General features: G+C 38.1%; 2 protein-coding genes across 8 annotated transcripts in view; one reads left to right on the forward strand and one right to left on the reverse strand.

Annotated features, from left to right (window-relative positions):
- GTF2B (general transcription factor IIB) overlaps positions 1-9175 on the forward strand; it is a 51332-nt gene extending 42157 nt beyond the window's left edge. For all 3 annotated transcript variants that reach the window (XR_002830531.1, XR_002830532.1, XR_002830529.1), the window contains 2 exons: positions 340-426; positions 7218-9175. The gene's annotated coding sequence lies outside the window, so the exon portion shown is untranslated. The remainder of the gene's footprint in view (positions 1-339; positions 427-7217) is intronic.
- Positions 7147-24094, reverse strand: part of PKN2 (protein kinase N2) — a 101989-nt gene continuing 85041 nt past the window's right edge. For 4 of the 5 annotated variants that reach the window (XM_006093902.3, XM_023758229.1, XM_014460145.2 and 1 more), the window contains 6 exons: positions 19752-19814; positions 18082-18158; positions 14939-15081; positions 10396-10503; positions 10110-10190; positions 9733-10022 (listed from right to left, as the gene is read on the reverse strand). In XM_006093902.3, the coding sequence (XP_006093964.2) occupies positions 9819-10022; positions 10110-10190; positions 10396-10503; positions 14939-15081; positions 18082-18158; positions 19752-19814 (676 nt within the window). In that variant the 3' untranslated portion in view covers positions 9733-9818. Of the gene's footprint in view, positions 10023-10109; positions 10191-10395; positions 10504-14938; positions 15082-18081; positions 18159-19751; positions 19815-24094 lie in introns of all 5 variants that reach the window. The other variant, XM_014460143.2, reaches the window with a different exon arrangement.

A 24094-nucleotide genomic window follows, 5' to 3' on the forward strand; every position in this document is an offset into this window, starting at 1 on the left:
GGGTGTTCCAGAAAAATGTATATACACTCTAACAGCTGATGGCTTAACTTTGAAAATAAAGTATATTTTCATAAACTGCCTTTATAGTTATTCAAAATGTGTGTATACATTTTTGGGGACACCCTATGTATGTATTAAAAAGCAAGAAGTGCCCTGGCCTATGTTGCTCAGTGGTTAAGGCCTCGGTCTGTGCACCAAAGGGTTGTGGGTTTCGACCCCTGTACCTGGTCACTAATTGTTTCTCTCACATGGTGTTCCTCTCTCTTTCTCTCTCCTCCCCTCCCTTCCACTCTTCTAATGGAAAAAATATCTTCGGGTGAGGATTAAAAAAAAAAAAAGGCAAGAAGTGATGAACTGGACACTGGATGGCACTGCCTTGATAAGAATGTGCGTTTTCCTCCATGAGATTGAGCAGAGAAGATGCTGGTAAATAAATAGAGCAACAGATTTCAATTTTCAGATCTTAACGTTTCATTTTATAAAATATGCATATCCATAATTCTTTGTTACTTTTACTGATTGGGATACTCATAGGGTAAAGAATATTTTAAATGGAGATTATTTGGCCTGATAATGTCCAGGAATTTTTTTAATAAGCACCCTACCCTCAGGTGATTGTGATGTGTAGGTGTTTTGCATATCACTCTTTGAGGAACACTGATTTAAGGTCACTTGACTGCTAGGCAATGTAAGCGAAGACCAACAAGTAACGCCTTTTCTCCAGCTAAGTCAGGGTGTGGCCCCCACACTATGCTCACTGGAGGGTAAAGAGCAGAAGCAGTGCCAGCATTGGAGAATCCAGCTCCCTCCTGCCATATGATGGAGCCTGGTAGCAGCTGCAACTGGTCAATGCCCTCAGAGCTGCAGCACAGAGGCACCTGCACACAGAGGGAACCAGGTAACTGTGGCAGGCTCATGAACACAGCTCCTCTTCACCCACCACATTCCCCCACGATGGTGGTAGTTCCCTGAGATCCAAATGACCAGGGACACAGCAGGAACACCCACCACCCTAACATCCAGACAATGACTCCAGGGACCACTGGGATACCCCCTACCATGACCTTTGAGGCACCAGTAGTGTTGGTAAGAAAAAAAACCCAAAACTAGTGCCATCTACTGGAAAATGAAAGACCTATCAACCTGCTGAATTATTAAAAGCAAACTAGTCCTTAAGAAAAGTGTTCACTATCTCAAATGTGCTGGTAGAACACACATCAGCCAACTTGAACAACCAAGTTTGGTTTCTGCAGAAACAACAAAAGCTCAGGAGTCATGGAAGACTGTGATCTAAATGATAGAAAATTCAAAATAGCCATGAAGAAACTCAACAAGATAAAAGAAAACTCAGAAATGCAGTTCAGTTTGATGGGTTCAGGAATAAAATTAATGGATAAAGGAGTACTTTTACCAAAGATATTTAAACTATAAAAAAAGAATCAAATTCTGGAGCTTAAAAATGAGATGGAAAACGCATCAGAAAGCACTGAAATAGAACAGGCCACATGGAGAATTGGCAAGCTCAAAAACAAGTGTAGAAATAATTCAGGTGGAAGATGGAGGAAAAAGAAATTTGTGCTAGCTTTACTGTCGCACCTCAAACTGCAAAAGTTATGGCCACAGAGCATGATAAGTGGTTAAGATGGGAAAGGCTTTAAATTCGTGGGTGGAAGACATGAATAGAAAACATGTTTTGATTGATGGCACTGAGCCTGTATGCAGACCAGCAGGGAATCCCCTGAAACAAGTGGCACCGTTTACTACAAGGAAGGGATGATTACAATAAGGTATTTTGAGAGAGACCTCACTCATAACTTTTATTACAGTGGTATATTGTTATAATTGTTCTATTTTATGCTTATGGCTATTAATCTCTTATTGTGCCTAATTTATAAGTTAAGCTTTATAATAGGTGTGTATGTACAGAAAAAAAAAAACATGGTATATGTAAGATTTGGTACTATCCGAGGTTTCAGGCATCCACTAGAGTTCGTGGAATACATCCCTCACGAATGGGTGGAGAACTACTGTACTTAAAATATAATACATTCTAAACCAACGATTGGTTATGACTTTTACTCATCTTGAGGTATGAAAAACTCCTCATACATAGGTGGACAGCCACCTCGTTTATAGCAGCCAGCTTCTGCCTACACCCACCTCATTCATAGCTGCCTACATTTTAGCAAGTTAGGAATAGGAGTGAGCCATGATAAAGTGGATCCCTCCTGTGCATTCTAACATTTTTAAAGCAGTTGAAATCTTGGTTAATATGGCTCCTTCCATCCGGGTATTTAAAACAGTCACCCAAAAAGAGAAGGAGTGGGGGGAAGACACTGGAAGCCACTTTCATTGACAATCTCTGCTATTACACTGAGTGCAAGGATTGGATTGTTTCATGGATTCTAAGGTTGAGCCCTCTGGTCAAATACCCCCATTTTGTAGATCAGAGACATGCAGAGAAACCGCAAGTTCTGTCCAAGTTCACCGTAGCAAGAGGTGGGACTAACTCAGGTCTCTCGATCCCTCAATCCAGTGCTCTTTCTACTAAACCCACTATTGAAACTTAGGAGGCTGCCTCAAGATGAACTTTAGTTGTAGCTTCCAAATCAAATTCTGTTCAATTACTAAGATTAACAGAATTATTCAAAGCAACACTTTTATCTGGCTTCTTGGGGAAAGCTCTTCAGAGTTGAGTTTTTAAAATATTTAAAAACCAGTCCAGGTGTCAAGGAGTTAATAGCTATAAGTCCGTGATGGCGAACCTATTACACGCGTGTCAGAGGTGACACGCAAACTCATTTTTTTTGGTTGATTTTTCTTTGTTAAATTGCATTTAAATATATAAAATAAATATCAAAAATATAAATCTTTTTTTTACTATGGTTGCAAATATCAAAAAGTTTCTGTATGTGACACGGCACCAGAGTTGAGTTAGGGTTTTTCAAAATGCTGACACGCCGAGCTCAAAAGGTTCGCCATCACTGCTATAAGTTGTTCTTCTTCCAAAATAAATGCTTCTTAAACAAGATGCCTCTTGATAGTAAGCCTTTGTGTTCAAAGCAACACATGTACTTTACCCATGGTTGTCTTTGGTTTCTAAGCTAATTTTGTATCGCAGGTGCAAGATTTACTTTAATTATCAAGATGAACAGCTGAAGGGGGTCAGCCTATTACCCATCTGGTCCTAATCCAGCCAGAGGCCTCCGTGCCCATGCCAATATTTCCAATTGTCAATGGCCCTGACTTTTCCTGTTGCTGGAGTTTTAATCTCATCTGCCACTCATGGACCTCCTGAAAGGTCCCCTCTCTCCCTCCCGGATATTTACACATGCACACTCCTTTCATCAGGATCTCAAGATTTCAAGGTGTCGCTGCAAACACATCATTCAGCTGATCTCTAGCCCCAGAGACCCCAGCATCTCTCACAAACATACACTTCCATTCATAATTCTTGCTGGCATTTCTTGGCCAGGGGGACTTTTCACTGCCATTCTAGGATGCTCAAGCTTGCACTTGGTGAAAAAGGAGGGAAAATATGAGCATAAAGCTTTTCCTCTGCAGAATATCAGAATAATTCTCATGCTTTCTCTCATCTGCAACAGCCTATGAAGGATAAATGTTTGAGAGCTCTGAGAAAGAATATCACTGGTATGCTAAGTAACAGCAAGAGCAAGAACTAGAAGTGATGCCCTGTTGAATTTGAGATTCTGCCAAATGACAGTTTACTTTAAATTGACATAAGTGACAAAGTAAAAACCATACAAGAATTGGGTCTACAGCTCTTAGAGATGCTGGAGAGGCTAGGGTGATCTATACTGTTCCACAAGGCAGGTCTATGATGTAAAAGTTATACGGAGCTTCCAGATGAACACATCACATTGAATACCTTACTGAAGGTATTTTATCAGACTCGCTGTATCTGTCAGAGATTTCTCTGGAATGCCCTTACTGCATCTGTGGTTCCTTCCACTACATGGCTATGAGACACCAGACAAGTCAATGATGGACCAAGAGCTTTCAACCTCCTCCTACATTGCTGAGGCCCAACAAATATCTACTGTGTAATTGACATCTCCTACTGTTTTAGTTTATTCATCTGAGGGGTGGTCTGCTCTTCAGTACACATCAGGGGTCCAGATTTTGGCCCTGATAACACATTTTAACTGTGCTTTAGTCTATCACCGTTTTCTTCTACTGCATATTGGAGATGATGGATATTCAATGGCCACTCTAAAGTCGCTTGAAGGCCCTCCAAGCAGCATGGACATCAAACGGTGTAGATCAGGGTCTTCCATAGAAGACCTCAGAAATAGCCCCCAGCTCGCTTCTGCTCCGATTATGTGTTGGAGTACCACTAAAGATTTTGTTTGAAAAGGAAGGTACAAATGAATGCCCTACTCCAACTCTTTCATTTTACAGACGAAGACATTAGGGTGAAATGCTATGTCACTAGCAAGGTGAAATAACTTGTCCTGCATCTTACTACTAGAGACTAGCAAAATGAGGACTAGTCCCAGGCCTCTTGCTACCCTCCATTGTGCTGATTTTCAAAATGCCTCTAGTTTCAAGTGACAGCATGAATGTGGAAGTTCTCTGTAGGTCCAGAAGGACTGAACTTAAACAAGAAGTGGCTCTTGTCAGAGGAACACCCTTGTTATATTGCAGCCCACTTACAACTCACATCAACAACTGATCTGAGGCTGGATCTCAATCACTAATACTTAACCCTTTGAGTGCCGGGGAGCGCGATTGTGCTCCTGTCTTTTGACAAAAGTGCCGGGAGCGCTATAGGCAATTTTTTTTTCTACTAGTATTTTATAATACAATCAGCAAACAATATATGTCAAAGATGAAAACAAATGTAGTAAAGGTTTCCTTAAGTTTTTGAATATGTAACTTCATTTACTTGCGATTCATAATTTTTTCCCTAAACTGCTGTAAAATCAGCAAAAATGCCTTGGCAATTTTAGCATAGTTCCTAGGATATTGGTTGGCGCTCAAAGGGTTAATATTTTAAAATCTTTGTATAGAAAAAAGCAGCCATTTATTCTCCACTATGTAGACCCTGGAGATGCAAGATACTAGAGGTGAATAAAGCATATCCTGCACTGATGCATTAGACAAGACAGAGGTGTGTGCAGAGGCCAAGGGGGTCAGAGAAGAGGAAACACTCATTCTGCCTGTGTGGAAAGAGCAGGGCACAAAATGTAAAAAACAGAGAAACAAAAAGCCCTATAACTTTTTACTTGAAAAAGGCCCTTGAAGGATGGGTGGAAATCACATTGGTGGGGAACATTCATGTGATGGGGTCAGTATAAGACCACATGAAGTCAGTCCAGTCTTTGTTTCTATCACCTAAACAGAATACAACTTTTTCTCACACCGAAGTGCCATATCCTAGCTTGTCTTTATCACTTCCCACCATTGCTGAAGAGGCCCCAAGCTTGTGCCTGCCTTCAGTCTTGCACCCTCTGACCCTTCTCCACATGGCAATCTAATCACATCCGAGCTGAAGATGTTTCCACGGCTGAGGCAGAGGTGACTTATCAGAAAGCAAAAAAAAATCTGAGGAGCACCTGTGCAGGCCCCTGCCAAGGCTCTGAATACAGTAGCCATATATTATCATGGATTTCATTAAGAGGACCCCCCCAAAAGTACACACACTTCCAGTACCATAACATTTAGATCTGCCCTGTGATAAATAACCTCCTGAATAGTGCCTACAACATCTGCACAATAGGACCCTTTCTTTCCTAACCTCTACTCACCTTCTCCTTGCGGCTTATACACACACTCCAGGAACAATGAATTCTCATTTCCTCAGAAGTACCAGGTTCTCTCATCTGTGGCAAACTCAAATCTTCCTCCCTCACTTAGAACCCTTCACTAACTCCCTGCCTGGATCTCTGGTGCACTCCCAGAGCACCTTGAGGAGTCTGAATCACACTAATGTCATTGCTAAGTGACGTATACGTACCCCTACTTCATGAACTGTAGGCTCTACTTCATGAGCCTTGTCCACACCGAGCACAACGCCGGGTAACCAGTAATAGGGGATCAATACTTAGTGAACGACTAAACACCAGACCGTGTATTTACTTAACCTCAATTTGTGAAAGGCCTTTGTTCCCATCCTGAGAAGCTTTCCTTCAGAAAGTATTTCATTCTACTTTAGAGAGTGACTTTCAAATTAGAACTTGAGGATTTTAGCACAAAATGTAAGTTCTACTGCTGTTGCAAGGTTGTCCTCATAATGGTATTGCTGGAGGAGTCCATCCTGGGCAACCCCACTTCTTTTGGGTGTCTGCATTTCCAAACCAGCTCCCTGCCACTCTGGCTTTTACCCTCTTCAACTTCCTACTTCTCTGGCCTACTATGTGGACTCAGCTTCCGTCCCAACTTCTCAGTAGTCTCGCTTTTGTGCTTAGGCACTCAGTAACTTAATCTGAAGCCTTAGCTTGTCCAGATTCATGCTCAAGTTTGTTTGCTGTTGGGAGTGAAGGGTTGCCAGAGACCACTCCTACCTTCAATAAAACCAGAAATGCCTCAAATTATGGATGTCTTCTTAGAGCTTTTCCTTAGTCATAATACTAGAAGTGACAATTATGTAAGATTTTTAACACTGAGAAGTTATTTAAAAGCTTACCTCTATTAATAAATGTATACATTTATATACATGTTTATAAATATATATATGCACGTTTATACATACATACATATATATACATATACCAGTATATGTATATGCATACACACAATAAGGTTAATATCTTAGACAAACACTAGATCTCAAAATATAGTTAGTAGATAAATAAGAATTCTAAATTATTTGCTCCTTTGGATTTCTCATACTCACCCTGTTTTTCAGGGAGACAAGCAGCACCTGTAAAAATTTTCTTAGATTTGAATCTACAGTGTAGCATTTACCTAATTAACCTGTACTAACAATTTCCATTATGACCCCCAACTTGTGTTACAGAAACAGCATGGATAATTTTATTGTTCTAAAATATGTCACTTGTAATTTTTGAGTGACTATAAAATGTTAATATTCTGTTTACATTAACCTATTTTCTGAAAGGTAAGGTCTTAAAATAAGTTAACTTTAAACAAGAAAAAAGTACATATAATATGGTGCTTACATTTTAGCATGAATGCATACTGTTCTTTATTTATGAAGACTTTGATGTTTCCCCCCTACCTTTTATCCTCAGTGTCTAGTACACAGAAGGCATTCCATCAATATCCATTGAATAGAAGATGCTGCTGACCTTACAGGAGTAAGATGCAAAATTTTCCCATTATTGTCAGTGAAGAGAACAACTTGCTGTGACTCTTCATGATTTTGCCCTTCCCCAGGACAAAAAGTACTTGCAAGAAGGCTAACTAAAGTTAACGTCTTTGAGATCTTGAATACAGTAAAGCCAACGCATACTTTGATCAATGTAAAATTTTCAAAAAGAAATAATACTTAAAACCAAAGTTACAAATTGCAATCTATTTAAACTTTAATTTGTGCATCTGTGGTAATTTATGACTGCAAAACACTTTTTTCTTAGAATGACATAATTAAAGGCACATTTCATATGAATGCATAGTGTACCATTCTAAAATATTTTAATTTCCTCACAAAGTGCTTGAGCAGTCACTTACACATACAGTAATAGCAAAATATATTTACACTCTATAGAGTTTAAAAATTTTAAATCTGACTAAAATATATATATATGTTTAAAACTACAGAAAAAATTAGTGCTTTCTTCAGCTTACTGGTGTGAATATACCCTGCCCTCTAATTTTTTTTAGTGATTGGCTTTAATTAAAAAAAAATTTCTGTACATTGTGTAGTTACAAAAATGCTGTCAGTTTTTAATGCTAAAAGCCTATTTTAGACATTGCTTTTTATACATATTTGAGAACCTGAAAAGGTGAAAAGACTGTACCTCAAAAGTATTTAGTGTTTTTTTAAAATGTTGTGTTAATACTGTTTAAATTAAAGCCAGGCAATTAAGCTAAGATCCTCTATTGTCCTTTACCAAAAGTCAACTGGCATTTAAAAATAACTTGAAACAACATATTGCTCCTTCTAGAAGATTATCCCCCAAAGGATCTTGGGTAATAATCAACTTGAAAGGAAATATGAATTATCTCTGAACCATTTGAATTGTTCTCAGAGTACAGCAAAAACATGCCAACACCCTCTGGCAAGGCTGAAATATTTATAAATGTTTTCAGCTCAACTCTCTGCTTTCGTGTTTCTCATGATTTAAACTTGAACAGTTTTTAAGACATGAGATCACTGTGATTAAATGGTTAATTCAGAATGTTCAGTTAATAACTTGCTTTCCTGAGGTATGATGAACCTAATATGCTAAGCACAGAATCAAAGATGTTATTATTGAACTAAGGAAAAACAATGAAGTCATGGACTAGAAGGGAAAAACAAATGAACAAACAAACAAAAATATCCAAAACTCCAGGCAAGTGGAAAAGTCATGGCTTACAAAAAGACTTTCCTATAAGAGCATTAAAAAGCCACAAAAGGATCCTCTGAAAAGTTGTAAAAAGTACTTGATCAAATTATTTTTGAGACTTTTGAGGTACAGCTTTAGTGTTATAATTTTTATAAAATATAAACTGTTTTATCAAAAATATTTATACATTCTGTTACAATATATTGCTTTTGCCCTTAGTAACTGCCAATATAAAATCTGGATCCAGTGGCCTAAAATGTACAAATGCACTTAACAAATGCGGGAGTTTGAGGTGTCTGCTTGGCCACTGTACAAAGTGATGAAGTGGTGAAATTAAATAATAAACCAACATAGAATACATTACAACTTGCACATATACATGTTCACAGCATGTATACAATGATAACCCCTATGTTTTAACAAAGATATAGTTCCCTTCTACAGTAGACATAAGAACAAGATGAACTAGGTTGATAAATGTACAATGAATATCAAAAGAAGCACTAATGAGTTCACTGATTTTGGAGGAAGGTATGACTGAACATGCTGAGTGTTTAGACTTTGGGAATGCATACAGGTTAACACAGTATCTTGGTTCAGGCTAATCAGAAGTTCTCATTCTTAAAATTTTAAGTAAATGCTGATGTTTAATTGTTCCTGTTCATTTCATGGTTTAATAAACAAGTGTTTGGCAAGTAGCTCTGTTGAAAAGCTGTGAGGTTCTGTTACATAGTTGGTAAAGATAAGGCAATAAAAGTTTTCTCCTAATAAATATAAAAAATTTATAAAACAAGACATCAATTCATTTCATTAAAAAAGGCCTAAAAATGTGCACAAACTACTACTACTTTTTTTTTGATATTTCAGTTATTTCTTTAAAAAAATAAGAGTATTTGCCTTATTCAAACAGAATCATGTCTGACTAGTAACAGCATCCCAAACCCTTTTTTCATTTAAAAAATTCAGCTAAGTGAAGTTAATTGATTCATTTTCCTTCCACTTAAGGCAGGCATACAGCCAAACTAGGGACTATAGAAGAGCATATTTGTTTTTTTTTAAAAAAGACTATTGATCCAAAAGTATTCATCTGTGATAGATTTTCACGCCTGATGTTCATTCAGCTTAAACTTCATGGAACTGTTTCCAGTGCTCAGATTTACATTGAGAATTCATCAAGAAGCTACTTTTCAGAAGATATCAGAAGTACTTTAAAACAAATCTTCATGTGTTTTAAAAAAACAGACTCAGAAGCTACTGGTGGCACAGAGAGCAAATGAAGAGTTGCTATTTTTAAGAGGTCATCTTGTAGTCAGTCTGCTCAGTTTCACAGTGGGTAGGAACTTAACACCAATCAGCAATGTAGTCAAAATCTCTGAACATTTCTTGCTCCTCTTCTGAAAGTATCCTTGGTTCTCGAGGTGGAGTCAGAATAGGTGCTTCTGAGGTAAATTCATCATCAAAGTTACTAACATCTTCCCGTCCTCGAATGGTAGGTACAAATGGCGGCTTTACTTTTTTGTCCATCAGAGCACTCCAATCAATTAGCTGAATTACAAAATATAAAATGTCCAGTTTAGTTTCCTACTCCTAATGGCTATAGTTTCAGAAAAAATTCTAAACTTTCATACTTACTCGGAAAAATGGGTGTTTTTTTACATCCTCTGCATCTTTCTCACCAGCTCCAAGGCGCCTCTCAGGATTTCTTCTTAATAGCTAACACAACATAAAGTTAAAAAGTAAAATAAAACCAGCAACTTCACTGATAAAGATTCTCATAACCTACAAAGATTTAGATTTCTTTTTGTATGTGTTTGTCTAAACCATGCAATTATGAACTGGAAAACAACTTCTAGAGTTCTACAGGGAAATGTCCTTCAATATAAAAAATTTAAATAGTTTATAAACCATTAATTCTTACCCTTCTCATTATGGAAATGGCTTCTGTAGATAAGAACCTTGGATACCTTACTTCATCATTTACAATACTGTCAAAAACCTCCTCTTCATCATCACCAGGAAAGGGAGACTAGAAGAAATATCTTTGAGTAAGTCAAAATAATTTTCAATAAAGTGAAAACTTATCACCTATCCAAAGCACAATCAAGAACAAGGCAGTGAAAAACAAAACAAAACAAAAAACCACATAAATAAAACAACAACACCAAAACGCCCAACAAATAAGGACAAAAGAAGCTACAACAGATATATATCTATTGCCCAGAGGATACACTATATACCAGGGGTCCTCAAACTACGGCCCGTAGGCCACATGCAAATACAAATATTGTATTTGTTCCCGTTTTGTTTTTTTACTTTAAAATAAGATATGTGCAGTGTGCATAGGAATTTGTTCATAGTTTTTTTTTAAACTATAGTCCGGCCCTCCAATGGTCTGAGGGACAGTGAACTGGCCCCCTGTTTAAAAAGTTTGAGGACCCCTGCTATATACTTTCTGAAATATTCCTTAAATTTATTTCACAGACCTGAACAAATTTGGTCAAATCATCCTATATAATAAAAGGCTAATATGCAAATTGACCGAACGGTGGAACAACCAGTCGCTATGAAGTGCACTGACTACCAGGGGGCAGACACTCAGCACAGGACTTGCCCCCTGGTGATCAGTACACTCCCACAGAGGGAGCGCCGTGCAGCCAGAAGCCCTGAGTCGAGCTCATGGCTAGTGAGCACAGCAGTGGTAACCCCTCCCGCCTCCGTGGCAGCGCTAAGGATGTTTGACTCCCGGCTTAGGCCTGTGCAGGGAGTGGGCCTAAGCTGGCAGCTGGACATCCCCCGAGGGCTCCCGGACTGCAAGAGGGTGCAGGCCAAGCTGAGGGATTCCCCCGTCCCCCTCCTAGTGCACGAATTTCATGCACCAGGCCTCTAGTATAATTTTCAATTTCATCCCATTTTATTTCATTCATTTATATAGCCAGACAGTAAATCTTTTAAGTATTTACTACATAGTGGGAAACATGTAGATAATAAACAATCTTTAAGAAGCTCAATATTGTGGAAAGACAGAAGAAAATGGGTAAGGTAAATATGGTAGTAAGTGTTACTATGGAGGGAAGCAGAGTTTGTGAAAATGGATCAGATATTGATATGCTTTGAATTTCACAGTATTAAATAGTTACAAAACACAATTAGAAAATTTGCAGATGTCACATAATGACTGCACTAAGCAGCAGTTGCCAACAAAATTAAGAGAAAAAACTACCTATTCCCAGGCATATTTTATGCTCTATACACAACAGATCTTGGGGCATTTCAGTAAGCAGCAGAGTATTAAAATTATTACTCAGAATGACAATAATGACTCTTTGATATACAAAGAAATAAACTCTCAACCATGCTGAAAATGTAGTTATACAATATGGCTTATCACCTCAGAATTTCAGATGGTTTAGAATTGATTGCTCGCTTCCTATAAGATATTAAAGACTAAGAACCAAGCAGTAATTCCAAGTATCAATGGAGTAAGAGGGATCTTTGACCTGAGGAATCTGTGAAAATGAATTCAGAACCCAACTTCCTAAAGCTGAGCTGCCCATCCTACTGTGCATATCTAAGGTAATTTCAAACTTTTCAGTTATCAAAACTTTAGTTTATTCATTCACTCATTCAAAATACATAAATCAAATACCTAGTATGTGGGACAATATAATTTGTTTCAGGAATGGAGGTAAGTCAGGGAAAAATTCTATTTCACAAGGATTTGCAATCAGAACTTCAAGTGGTAATACAAAGCACTTTTGTTGACTTGATCAGTCAACTTTGTGTTTAAAATGTCATTCTATAAGTAAAAGTTTATCTTCATATTTGTTAAGATGTTAAAGTTCTTTGTTTCTTCAAATAGATTATAAGCTAACAACAAAACACAACAAATGTGTTTTAAACACATGTAAAAATGCAACTATCTGTTCAGATGTCAAGCATCTAACACCAGTATGTAAGGTTACTTCTGTGATACCCCATTTGGCAGAGGGAAAGGAAACCTGGTACATTCATTAGTTTATTTCTGTAGTCTTTCCAGTCCTCAAAACTTGTACAAATACAAAGAAAATTTCAAAACAAGTATCACATGATTTCCCTCATATGTGGAATCTAATGAATAAAATAAACTGATGAACAAAATAGATCCAGAGACATAGAAGCATGAAACAGGCTGCTGGATCTCAGAGGGAAGGAGGGGTGGATGGGAAGAGATCAACCAAAGAACTTGCATGTATAATCCATGAACACAGACAATAGGGTGGTGAAGGCCTGGGGGGGAGTGGGGGAGGCAGAGGCAGGCTAGAAGGGGTCAATAGCGGGGAAAAAGGGGACATCTGTAATACCTTCAAAAATAAAGATTTAAAAAATTTTTCAAATACAAATTTGAATATGCAGGATATGTTCAGGGAGTTTTCAATTATTTGTAAATGACAGAGAAATTAGATATAAACTTTAGCCAAACCTCACTCTTATAAGAGTTTAAAAAATGTGATTGCTAAAATTTCACCAACGCTATAAAATTATAAAGCATACTGATGAGTTTTAAGTTTAGCTCTTTTCCCAACTATCCTCTTATGGAGGTGTTAAAAATAAACGGAATTTCAAAAAGCAATTCGGAAGTAATAGATAGCTCCATTGTCTTAATTAATTAGAAGCTCTTTTAAAAAAAAATATGGAACAGTAGCTTCCTCACTTGTTCACTGCCAATCCTCCAGTCACTTTAGAAATGGAGGAAGTATAATCAACTGGCTCTTAATTCTCTATTATTATGTAATAAACATATTTTTTGCATGTCATCTCTAATATGGAGGGTTAAATTTTAAGCAAGCATATAATTTTTAGTAACTTAATTAAATTTCATATGTATCTGAATGCTACACTTAAAAAAAACACAAAGCAACAAATATGTTACTTTCAAAAGGGATTTCAAGTATGCCAGAGTTTACAGAAACAACTACGATGAATACATACTCTGGCTCTCTTAGAAAGTAAAGACCACCCAGGATTAGGGATAAAATACATCTTTCAATCCTAAAACAGCATACAGCACCTTTTCTAAATAGAGGTAAAAAATTTAGTTCTGAACCATCAGTGTAAGGACAGAAACAAGATTGGGTGGCTTCAATACCCTATCCTGCAGGTAGCAAAATATAATGGTTTTCAGACAACCAGGTTTAAAATCCAAGCCCTACCCCATGACAGTTGTGAGACTCTGAGCAAGTTACTCAAGTTCTGTTTCCATTTATGTATCTGAAAATGAATGTAGATTAATATTGAGCTTATTAAAGGTTGCTGAAAAATTAAATACGCTAAAATTTATAAAGCACACAGAATAGTGCCTAGCACATGATAAACCTTTTAATTAGCTATTTCTTTCCCTCCTTTTCCAAGTATTCACTCCAATGTTGTTTGGATGAACTGAAATCATTTATTTGTTTGTTTGGGTACATGACAATCACAGAGAAAAATTTTCGAAATTTCTGACATTCAATAATTTGGTCATTCCTTCATTCATTTATTCATGCCAAGAAAAGTTGTTTGCACCAGAGAAACTAGAACAATGAACCAATCCAATAAGATAATTTTTCTTGCATCTTGAGATCATCAAGATTCTCTAAGTAGTTTTCAATTACTTATCTAAATAGGACTCTTTCCCAATTCCACCCTAATTTATCATATCCAACAATTTATAACAAAACAGATTAGCCTCTTACTACTGCTTTATTTATTAGATATAATTCACTTTCCTCAGTGGTAAAATTTCTGTGAATAACTAAGTTATCCCCAGAAATGTATCAAGTTAATCTAAAGAAAATAGTTAGAAAGTTAATCTTTTCAATTCTGCTATCCTGTTTTTGAAAGTAACATTTGTTTTTGACTAAGGTATAGCTGACTTTTCTTTTTTTTTTAAATATATTTTATTGATTTTTTACAGAGAGGAAGGGAGAGTGATAGTTAGAAACATCGATGAGAGAGAAACATCGATCAGCTGCCTCCTGTACACTCCCTACTAGGTATGTGCCCGCAACCAAGGTACATGCCCTTGACTGGAATCGAACCTGGGACCCTTGAGTCCACAGGCCGATGCTCTATCCACTGAGCCAAACTGGTTAGGGCCTGACTTTTCTTTACAGGTATACATGACATCTGTTTATTAGTTTTCCTGTTATTCTATTCCCTATGAAATATTCAGTTATATTATATCTTAGAATCATAACATAGCAATACTAAAATATAAGAAACTATTTTCAAAATACTGGTAATGCATTCCACAGATGACATAAAAATTTAAAAAAGACAGTGAAGGTAATACAGAATCATAGGCAATTATTAGTACACTATAAATATTTATGAAACTTAAGTTCCATTTATGCATGAGACATATTAAGTAGTTTTATAAATGACATGTTTTGTTCTTTCAATCATCTTTCCTCTTTTCTTTCTCACTACTTTATACTACTTACCTCTCCAACAAGCATTTCATATATAAGTACACCAAGGCCCCACCAATCTACAGCCCTTGTATAAGATGTTTCTGTTAATACTTCTGGGGCAAGAAATTCAGGAGTGCCACAAAATGTGCTTGTTCTATCTCCATATCCCATTCCTGAAAAAGGTAAAATTTAAATATTAGTGCATGGTGACCAAACTCAAGATATACCAAAGACTTTTAAAGAAAATGTTAAAAGTTGGTATTGAGAAAACTATGCTAAATAGTAAACTTATTATTTAATTAATGGGTAAAAATGACTTTTATACTTTATTAACTTATTTTCTCTTTCTTGTCATTACAAGTCACAAGTGACTGTGAATTTCAAGTTTTATCATTTTTTCAATTCAATCTTTTTTAGTAAGTTTATTTGCTTCATTATAAAAATAACATTAAATATAATTTGGAAAATACCACAAAGCAAACACCTGGAAAATCAAGAGTTCACCAAAGATGTTACATAATATAGAGATATGGTATTAATATTTTTAGTTAATTAGTTTTCAAACATATGTTCCTCATAATTTACTTAATCAAATATACATTCTACATATTGAAGATGTCTCAATGTATTCTGAAGTATTAAAAGCTCATAATTGTTTTCTTATGAAAGAACTTAAATGAAAAGACCTTAATTCTAAATATGAAAAGGTTTGCATTTACTAAGTTTTATTTGAGATTAACTTAATTATGCCCGTTAAGACCAAGACTTAAAGGGTGAGAAATTTTTTTGCAAAATTTCTTTAACATTGGTCATATTACTTTTGCTTCAAAAATATTATTTGTAAGAAGAGTTGATATAATATCTATATACGTAAGTTCTACACAATCCTTTTAAATGCCTTGGCCAAGATTAGGAAAAAGTTAACAAAGATGGAAACAGAACTAATTTCTTTATTTTTATTCTGTGCCCTGGTCATACAACTAAAACATGTCATACTTTTTGCATAAAACTACTCTAACTTTTCCCCCTTAATTTTTAAATGGTAATATTATAAAATCTTAATATTTTAATGTAATGCATATACTGTATATCATGTCACTTATAGTAATATAGTTATATTTCATTCATTCTGATAAATTTAAAGGAAATTGAAAGTAAGCCCAATTACCTAAGACTTCAAATTGGTAGAACTCCATGTAAGTAGTTAACATCAGGCTCTGGAGTCATATAAAGATCTGAGTTTAAAAACCAGCTTTGCCACTTGTTAGCCATGAGAGCATGGGAAAGTTGTCTTACCTCAAAGCCTGTTTTCCTCTGCTGTATTACCAACTTTCATAAGATAGTTATAATTTAACTGGATATGCAGCATATGAAGCAAAGTGCTTGGCACATAGTAAGTGCTCAAAAATGGCTAGCTATTACTATGATAATGTACTATATCTATTTTATGACAATGAGAAATATACACTTATTCTGGTTATTGAATACATACTTTCTGAATACCTATTATATTCTTGGCATCCATGCTGTGGTGGGGACATAAAAATGAGAGTAAGACACAATTCTTGTCTTTAAGGAGCTTACAGGAAATTGGAGAAAAACCAATATATACAGATGTCAACACAATTTGATGACTAACTAGATATGGAGAGTAGAGAAGAGGACAGAGTTCAGGATAATTCCACATTTTCAAACTGGGAGACTGAGAGGACTGTGGCAACCATCAACTATGAATTAGACTATCTAAGGAAAAGAAACTATTTTTTTTAATATATAGCATTTGAGATACTTATTGACTATTCAGGTAGAGCTGTCTAGTAGACAGCTGAATATATATGTTAGGAAGGGAAATAATAGATTTGAGGATCATTAATATATAATTGCTAGTTAAAAACTAGCAGTGAAGAGCAATGGTCTAAGGGCAGATGCCAAAGAACAAAATTATTTAAATCAACATTGTTCAATTCAGAGAAGTCCAGTAAGAGAAAAAAATTTTATTGAACTCAGTAATTAGGAGGTCAGTGGGTAACTAATGGACATATACTCACAAAGTTCATCTGTTCTTTCATTCATTCATTCATCTAACTACTTAATATTATTTTTAATCCTCACCCAGAGTGAGGACATTTTTTCCATTGATTCTGAGAGAGAGATAGATAGAGAGAGACAGACAGACAGACAGACATTGATGTGAGAGAAACACATCGATTGGTCGCCTCACACACATGCCCCAACTGGGGGCAGGGATGGAACCTGTAACCAGTAACCAAGGTATGTGCCCTGGACCTGGAATCGAACCTGTGTCCCTCTAGTGTGCAGGTTGATGCTCTAACCACCAGCCAGGGCATCATCTAACTACTTATTAACTGAACATTCACTGAATACTTAAGATGTGCCAAGCACTATACTATATGCTATAGAAACAAAGCTGAATAAGAAATAAGAAGCTACCAATGTGGAGAGGCAAGCAGATAATGTTCCTAACAATACAATGTATTAAATGTAAAGATAAGAAAGAATACCTATTTACCATATATTAAGTAAGCACTGTGTCACATACTTATCTCCAATTCTCAAAATACTCCTAAACAAGGATGATTACATTTATTTTATAACTGAGGAAATACTCAATGAGGTTAAAAGTAACTCCTCCAAAGATACAGAGCAAATAAGTAGCAGAACTAGGATTCAAAACCTAAGACTATCTGGTACCTAAGTCCGAGCTCTGTACACTTCCTTATGCTACCTCTGATTCAAATGTCCCCAGTTTACTTATTTATTTACTTTTGAATATATAGAAAGGATTCTTGATATATATTTTTCCTATTTAAAAGTGTTAAAAGTTTTAAGAAGCTAGAGAGAAATTAGGTTTATTTAATTTACTCTATAGTCCCAGCATAGTGAAAACTTTGGTGCTTAACCAATGTTTTATAGAATAGTGATAGAATTATTAATCATACAAAGAGAATCTTTGTTTTATACTCTGACTTCTGAAAACCTAACTTTATTCATACCCACAGAATTCTTATTAGGTTATAGGAATAATCCATAGTTTTAATAAAGAATAAATTAAGTTAAAAATACATTTTACTTTCCATAGACAAACTTGAAAACTACCAAAGTAAAAGGAATAGTAATATATTAAAAAAAGAAACTTTAAAATGTCTAATTACCTTCTTTGCAAAGGCCAAAATCAGCAATTTTCACAAAGCCTTCTGTATCTAGCAATAAGTTATCCAATTTCAGATCTCTGTTCAGGATTAAAAAAATGCAAATAAAAAAATCAATAAAATCAGTAGAAAATGTAGTAAAAAATTCATTTCATTAGGAGCCATACTTTCTCTTTGCTAAAAATAACTTTTTCAAATTGTGATTTGAGATTTAAATACTGTATTAGAAACATTCATTTTTCTTTCATTTGAAAAATGTATTACTCTACATAATATAGTTTCTGAATAATTTTCATTATATAGAATAAGAAGAATGTATTTAATAAAGAATGTTTTCTCTATTTAAATATATACTTAAAAACATGGAAGAAATTTAAGCATTTGCCTATACACCATCCATAAAAAAGAAATGTCTAACAGTACAAAGAAGGTGTTAGGGGGCAGGTTTAACTTTCTAAGAGAGTAATTCAAAATAAAGAGAAAGCTATCTATCCATACTAAATGATTACAAATTAAGTTAAAAATAGTTTATCCTGTGAGTAAAACAGGACCATGAGGATACCCTTACCTGGAAAATATTGTTAGAAGTTTGAGTAAACTAATGTTTATAGTCTCCTAATTCTGACTGGCTTTCCATATGTCTACTCCAAAGCAGCGATTTTCCAGTGGTGTGCTGCAAGAATTTTTAAAGCATGCAATATTTGATTGTTTAGTCAGGGCACTAACCTCTTTTCCCTTAGATTGTCAATAAAAAAATGACAACAGTCAACACAACAATAGCCATCTGATATGAATGAATCAAAATTATTCAGATCAGCAAAAATATATTTTTTGGTGTGCTGTAGAATTTTAGTAATTAGTTTATGAGTGCCACGAGATGAAAAAGTTTGAAAATTGCTGGTCTAGAGTAATGCTATTCAAAGTGTGGCCCATAGACTAGTTGCTGGGCTATGAACTAGTTGTTCTGGTTCTGCAATTTGATAAGGAGCCTGCACCAGCCATGAATAAGTTGTCACCAAAATACACTGTTTAGTTGACAGCAAGACTTAATGAAGCAGCAGGTGATGCTTTGCACTCTGGTACAAGCTACGTATCTTAAAGTGAAAAAATTTTGAGTAGTACTAGTTTTACAGAAGTTTTCTTAAGTTGAATGTAAAATATTCACCAGGATGCCCTAGCTGGTTTGGCAAAGTGGATAGAGCGTCGGCCTGCAGACTGAAGGGTCCTAGGTTCGATTCCGGCCAAGGGCACATGCCTGGGTTGTGGGCTCGATCCCCAGTAGGGGGTGTGCAGGAGGCAGCTGATCAATGATTCTCTCTCATCATTGATGTTTCGATCTTTCTATCCTTCTCCCTTCCTCTCTGAAATCAATAAAAAAATATATTTAAAAAAAATATTCACCAGGATGAATATTGTTGGTGAATTGTGTTATCAGAGGCCAACTCATAATTTGACTACTATAATTACATAATGGGCAGAGGTTCAGGAACAAAGAGGTCCATCATATAATTCCTGTGTTAACCATGTCTTTCAAAACTGGAATTTAACTTTTGCGAGGTCACTTATATAAAAGAGAAAATTAAGAAGCTGATTAAATACAAAATATCCTTCTTAATTATCTTTAGTTCCAATACACACCAAAGTAAGCCATTAAGCATCAAAACTTCACTTACCTATAAACAATTTTGTGTTCATGTAAATACTGCAGCCCAAGAACTACACATGCAGCATAAAATCTAAGAATTAAATAAGAAATGTTTAATAAATTCCACTGCTCTTGAATCCTAGTTTATACTTTTATGCTTCAAAGCAGAATTCCATAGTTAACTAATTTCACAAATATTTATTTAATTTTTACTATATGCCAGACATAGTAAGAAATGTGCTAAATATTAGGAGAAAAAAGGAAAAAGAAAAAAAAAAAAGCAAGCCCTGCCTGCTGTGGCACAGTTGGTTGAGCATTATACTGTGTACCAAAAGGTTGCTGGTTCGATTCCCAGTCAGAGCACATACCCAGGTTGCTGGTTTGATCCCCAGTAGGGATGCATATGGAGGTAACCGATTAATGTTTCTCTCTCTCCCTCTCCCTTCTTCTGTCTCAGGGAAAAAAAAAAAGAAAGAAAGAAAGAAAAGAAAATCAACAAAAACATATTAAAGGAAAAATACAATCTCTGCAATGGAAGCCATTAACTTTGCCTGATGGCTTCCACTGTAGTCCTTCAACCTGGTCTGTAGGAGAAATTACAATATGCTGTAAGGGCAGAAGGACAGTGTGAAGAAAATTTTCATAGGGGAAATATAGGGCATTTCCTTGAGAAGGAAAGAAATAGAGGTGTAAGAGGCATAATATTTTTGAAAACAATAATGTTTACTGTGGCTGAAGTAAAAAATGGGGAAGAAGTAATGAGAGAGGAGGCTGGAAAGACAGCTTGGGATCAAGTTGTGAAGGATCTTGAGACATTATGGATACTGAAATTTTTTCTCTTTGTGATAGAGAATCACACTATTTTAATCAGATTTGTTAGATATTTCTGATATTAGCATGAAGGTTGGAGTAAAAGTAGGTAGATATCCAGAGGAGAAAACAATAGATAAGGCCATTAGGATAGTACAGATGGAAATTGTGAGAACCTTCATTGTAGTGCCAACAAAGAGAAAGCAAGGATAGATTTAAGAGAAATTTTAAAACTAGCATGACAGGACTTAACACATTTCGTACCACTCAGTTTTCTCGTGTTCGCGTGCCATCTGTTAAGGACCGCTCACGAGTGTTCTCGTTTTTCACGCCCATGGAAAAAGGAGCGAATCTAGATACTTATGTAAATTTTGTTTGGTCCCTCTTCATAGAGGAAAATGTTTTACACAGTACCATACGTTAAAAAAGTACTAGGAACTTTAATTGTTTTTGTAAATAAAAATGTTATAATTATTGAAAAACAATACCTAAAGTGCATTATGATGATTTAAATAACATGCAGTTTGCCCAAAAACGTGCGGTCCCTGGCGTATGTCTTACAGATTTCTATGTGGTACGCAATGTGTTAAGAGTCTCATTGGCTGTGAGGATGAGGAAGAGGAAAAGCTTAAGATGACTCTCAAGGTTTCCTTCTTAGTGCAATGAATAGGTAAAAAAATACAGGAGTAGCCAAAGTTGTGCTGGGAAAATGAGTTTGGCCTTAGATTTGTTGACTCTGAATTGTCCTGGGGCAGGTGAAGAGGTTTAGAAATTGGATAAATGGATTTGGATCTTAGAAAAACTTGCCCCAGCTAGAATACTAACTCTTGAGAAGAATAGGACCATGTATGTCTTTTTCATTGTTAATACTAAACTAGAAGCCTGGTGCAAGAAATTTGTGCACGGGTGGGGTCCCTAAGCCTGGCTAGCGATCAGGGTCGATCCGGTTTCCCTCTTCCTGCCCTCACCGCCGATCGTGGCCTGCTGGCCGGGGGAAAAGGCCACAAGAGATTTCGATCCCCAGTTTGGAATGTGCAGGAGGCAGCCAATCAATGATTCTCTATCATCATTGATGTTTCTATCTCTTTCCCTCTCTGAAATCAATCATATATATATTTTTTAAATGCAAGGTTTTTAGAGGAAAAAAGGTAGGGCAAGGGAGCTATTGAAAAAAAAAAAAAAGGACGGGGGCATTTGAGATCTTGCTCACATTTCAGATAGGATAACATAAGGTGGTCCTCAGGGGGTGACAGTTGAGGAGGGGCAGTGGGTGGAGCATGGCACTGCGGGCTGAGGAACGGGCTGTAATGACTGGGAATGTCTGTGACAGTGACACTGAGTATGTGCTGGGGACATCGCTGGGATGATTCATCCCCAAAAGGTTTTGATTCCGGACGGCAGGAGAAACACAGAGATCAGTGGGCCTTTCTTAGTCTAGAACAGTGGTTCTCAACCTTCCTAATGCCACAACCCTTTAATACAGTTCCTCATGTTGTGGTGACCCCCAATTTCATTGTTACAAATTGAACATAATTAAAGCATAGTGCAGGTTGAGAACCGCTGGTCTAAAAGGTGGCCTGGGCAGCAGGAGCAGGCTGCCCTGCTTCCCTACAAATGTAAACATGCAGTGTAACTGCACATGACGTCAGTCATATGGCCAAATCAATCCCAGTCAGCGCTGGTGGCTGTGTCCTGCCACTCTCTGGCTGTGCTGTGACGCTATTGGTCAGGGAGACCGAAGCCATGCCCCTGATTGCACATAGTATATGAAGGGGCAGGCAGGAAGCTGGAAGCCGGAGCTGATGCGGCATGGGCCCGGCAGCGCTGCATCCACTGTGGAGCAGGATGGGGAGCAGCTATCGGAGCGACCGGCTTTGGAGTCAGAGGGGCTGTGCTTCCTGCACCTCACCAGTGGCCGTGAGCCGCAGGACCAAGGGGCAGAGGAATGGGAGTCACCGCCAAGGTTGGTGTGTGGTCCTTCGCAGCACACCAGCCAGGCCGGGTGGGGCCTGGGGAGGCTTTTCCCTCCTGGAGTCGCTCTTCCCAGGGCGGCAGCATCCAGCCGCTTTTTCTTTTTCCAATTTTTTTTATTGGAAAGCAAGCTCTAGGCTTGCAGTTCCTGGAATCCCTAGGCCATAGAGTGCGCCACCCACTCCCTCCTCCTGATTGAGCGTCAGCCTGGCCTGCGCACTCTCACAATTCAGGACTCCTCAGGGGATGTCTGACTGCCAGTTTAGGCCCGATCTCAGCCTGGCTTTCGGGGATCAGGCCTAAGCCGGCAGTTGGACATCTCCCGAGGGATGTAGCAGTTCTCCAAGGGGCAGGCAGCCAGGAAGAAGCCCGAACTGGGGCCGGGCGCCATGTTGCTCACACTCATCCCGGCCCGCTGGGCCTGCTGCCGCTGCTCAGCTTCTGAGTGGCACTCCACCTGTAGGAGTGCACTAACCACCAGGGGGCAGATCCTGCATTGAGTGTTTGCCCCCCCCAGTGGCAGTGCGCATCATAGCAACTGGTCGCTCCACTGTAACGGTCGCTTAGGCTTTTGTATATATAGACTAGAGGCCCAGTGCATGAATTTGTGCACAGGTGGGGTCCAGCCAGCCTGGCCCCAATCAGGCCAGATCGGGGCTGGGCCGGTCAGGAGGAGGAGATGGCGGGAGGTTGGCTGGTTGGTCTGCCCAGATTGGGCCCGATCACAGCCTGGATCAGGGCTGGGCTGGCTGGGGGAAGGGGCTGTGGGCGATTGCCAGTGGGCCCCGCCTCCGATTGGGGTTGGGGAGCTGATTGGGGCCGGGGCCGATCATGGGGAGGGGCTGTGGGCCGGCCAGCCCCACCACCAAATGGGGTAGGTGGGGGGTGCCAATCGGGGGCCAGAGGCCTGGGGGAGGGGCAATGGGTGGTTGGCTGCCTGGCAGTGCTCCTGATTGAGGTAAGGGGGCCGATTTGGGGTGGGGCCAGGTGGGGGGAGGGGCTGTGGGCCAATCAGGGTGGTGGGGGCCCATTGAGGGCGTGGCCAGCTGGGGGGAGGTGCTGCAGGAGGTTGGCTGGCCAGCCCTGCCCCCTATTGGGGTGGGGTGTGTGATCAGGGGTGGGGTGGCCATGGGGAGGTGCTGCAGAAGGTTGGCTGCCCAGCCCCGCCCCCTATTGGGGTTGAGGGGGTGCGATCAGGGGCAGGCTGGCTGTGGGGAGGGCTGCGGGCCTATTGTGGTGGGGTGGGCTGTTCGGGGGTGCGGCTTGCCAGGAGTAAGGGTGGCGGTGTTTGGCCAGCAGGCCCCGCTCTTGATTGGGGTGGGAGAGTCCGATCAGGGACAGGCCGGTGGGGGAGGGGCTGTGAGGTTGGCCGCTGTCCCCACCCTGATGGGGCCGGTTCGCTGGCCACAGTGGGCATCATAGAAATTAGTTATTAGGTTGTTATGGCCATTATGGTAGCTGCCTATATATATATGTATGTGTGTGTGTGTGTGTGTGTGTGTATGTTTGTGTGTATGTATATATATATACATATTATTATATATATATATATATATATATATATATATATAATAATAAAAGCATAATATG

This window comes from Myotis lucifugus, unplaced genomic scaffold, assembly GCF_000147115.1.
Source record: "Myotis lucifugus unplaced genomic scaffold, Myoluc2.0 scaffold_126, whole genome shotgun sequence".
Taxonomy (NCBI): Eukaryota; Metazoa; Chordata; class Mammalia; order Chiroptera; family Vespertilionidae; genus Myotis; species Myotis lucifugus.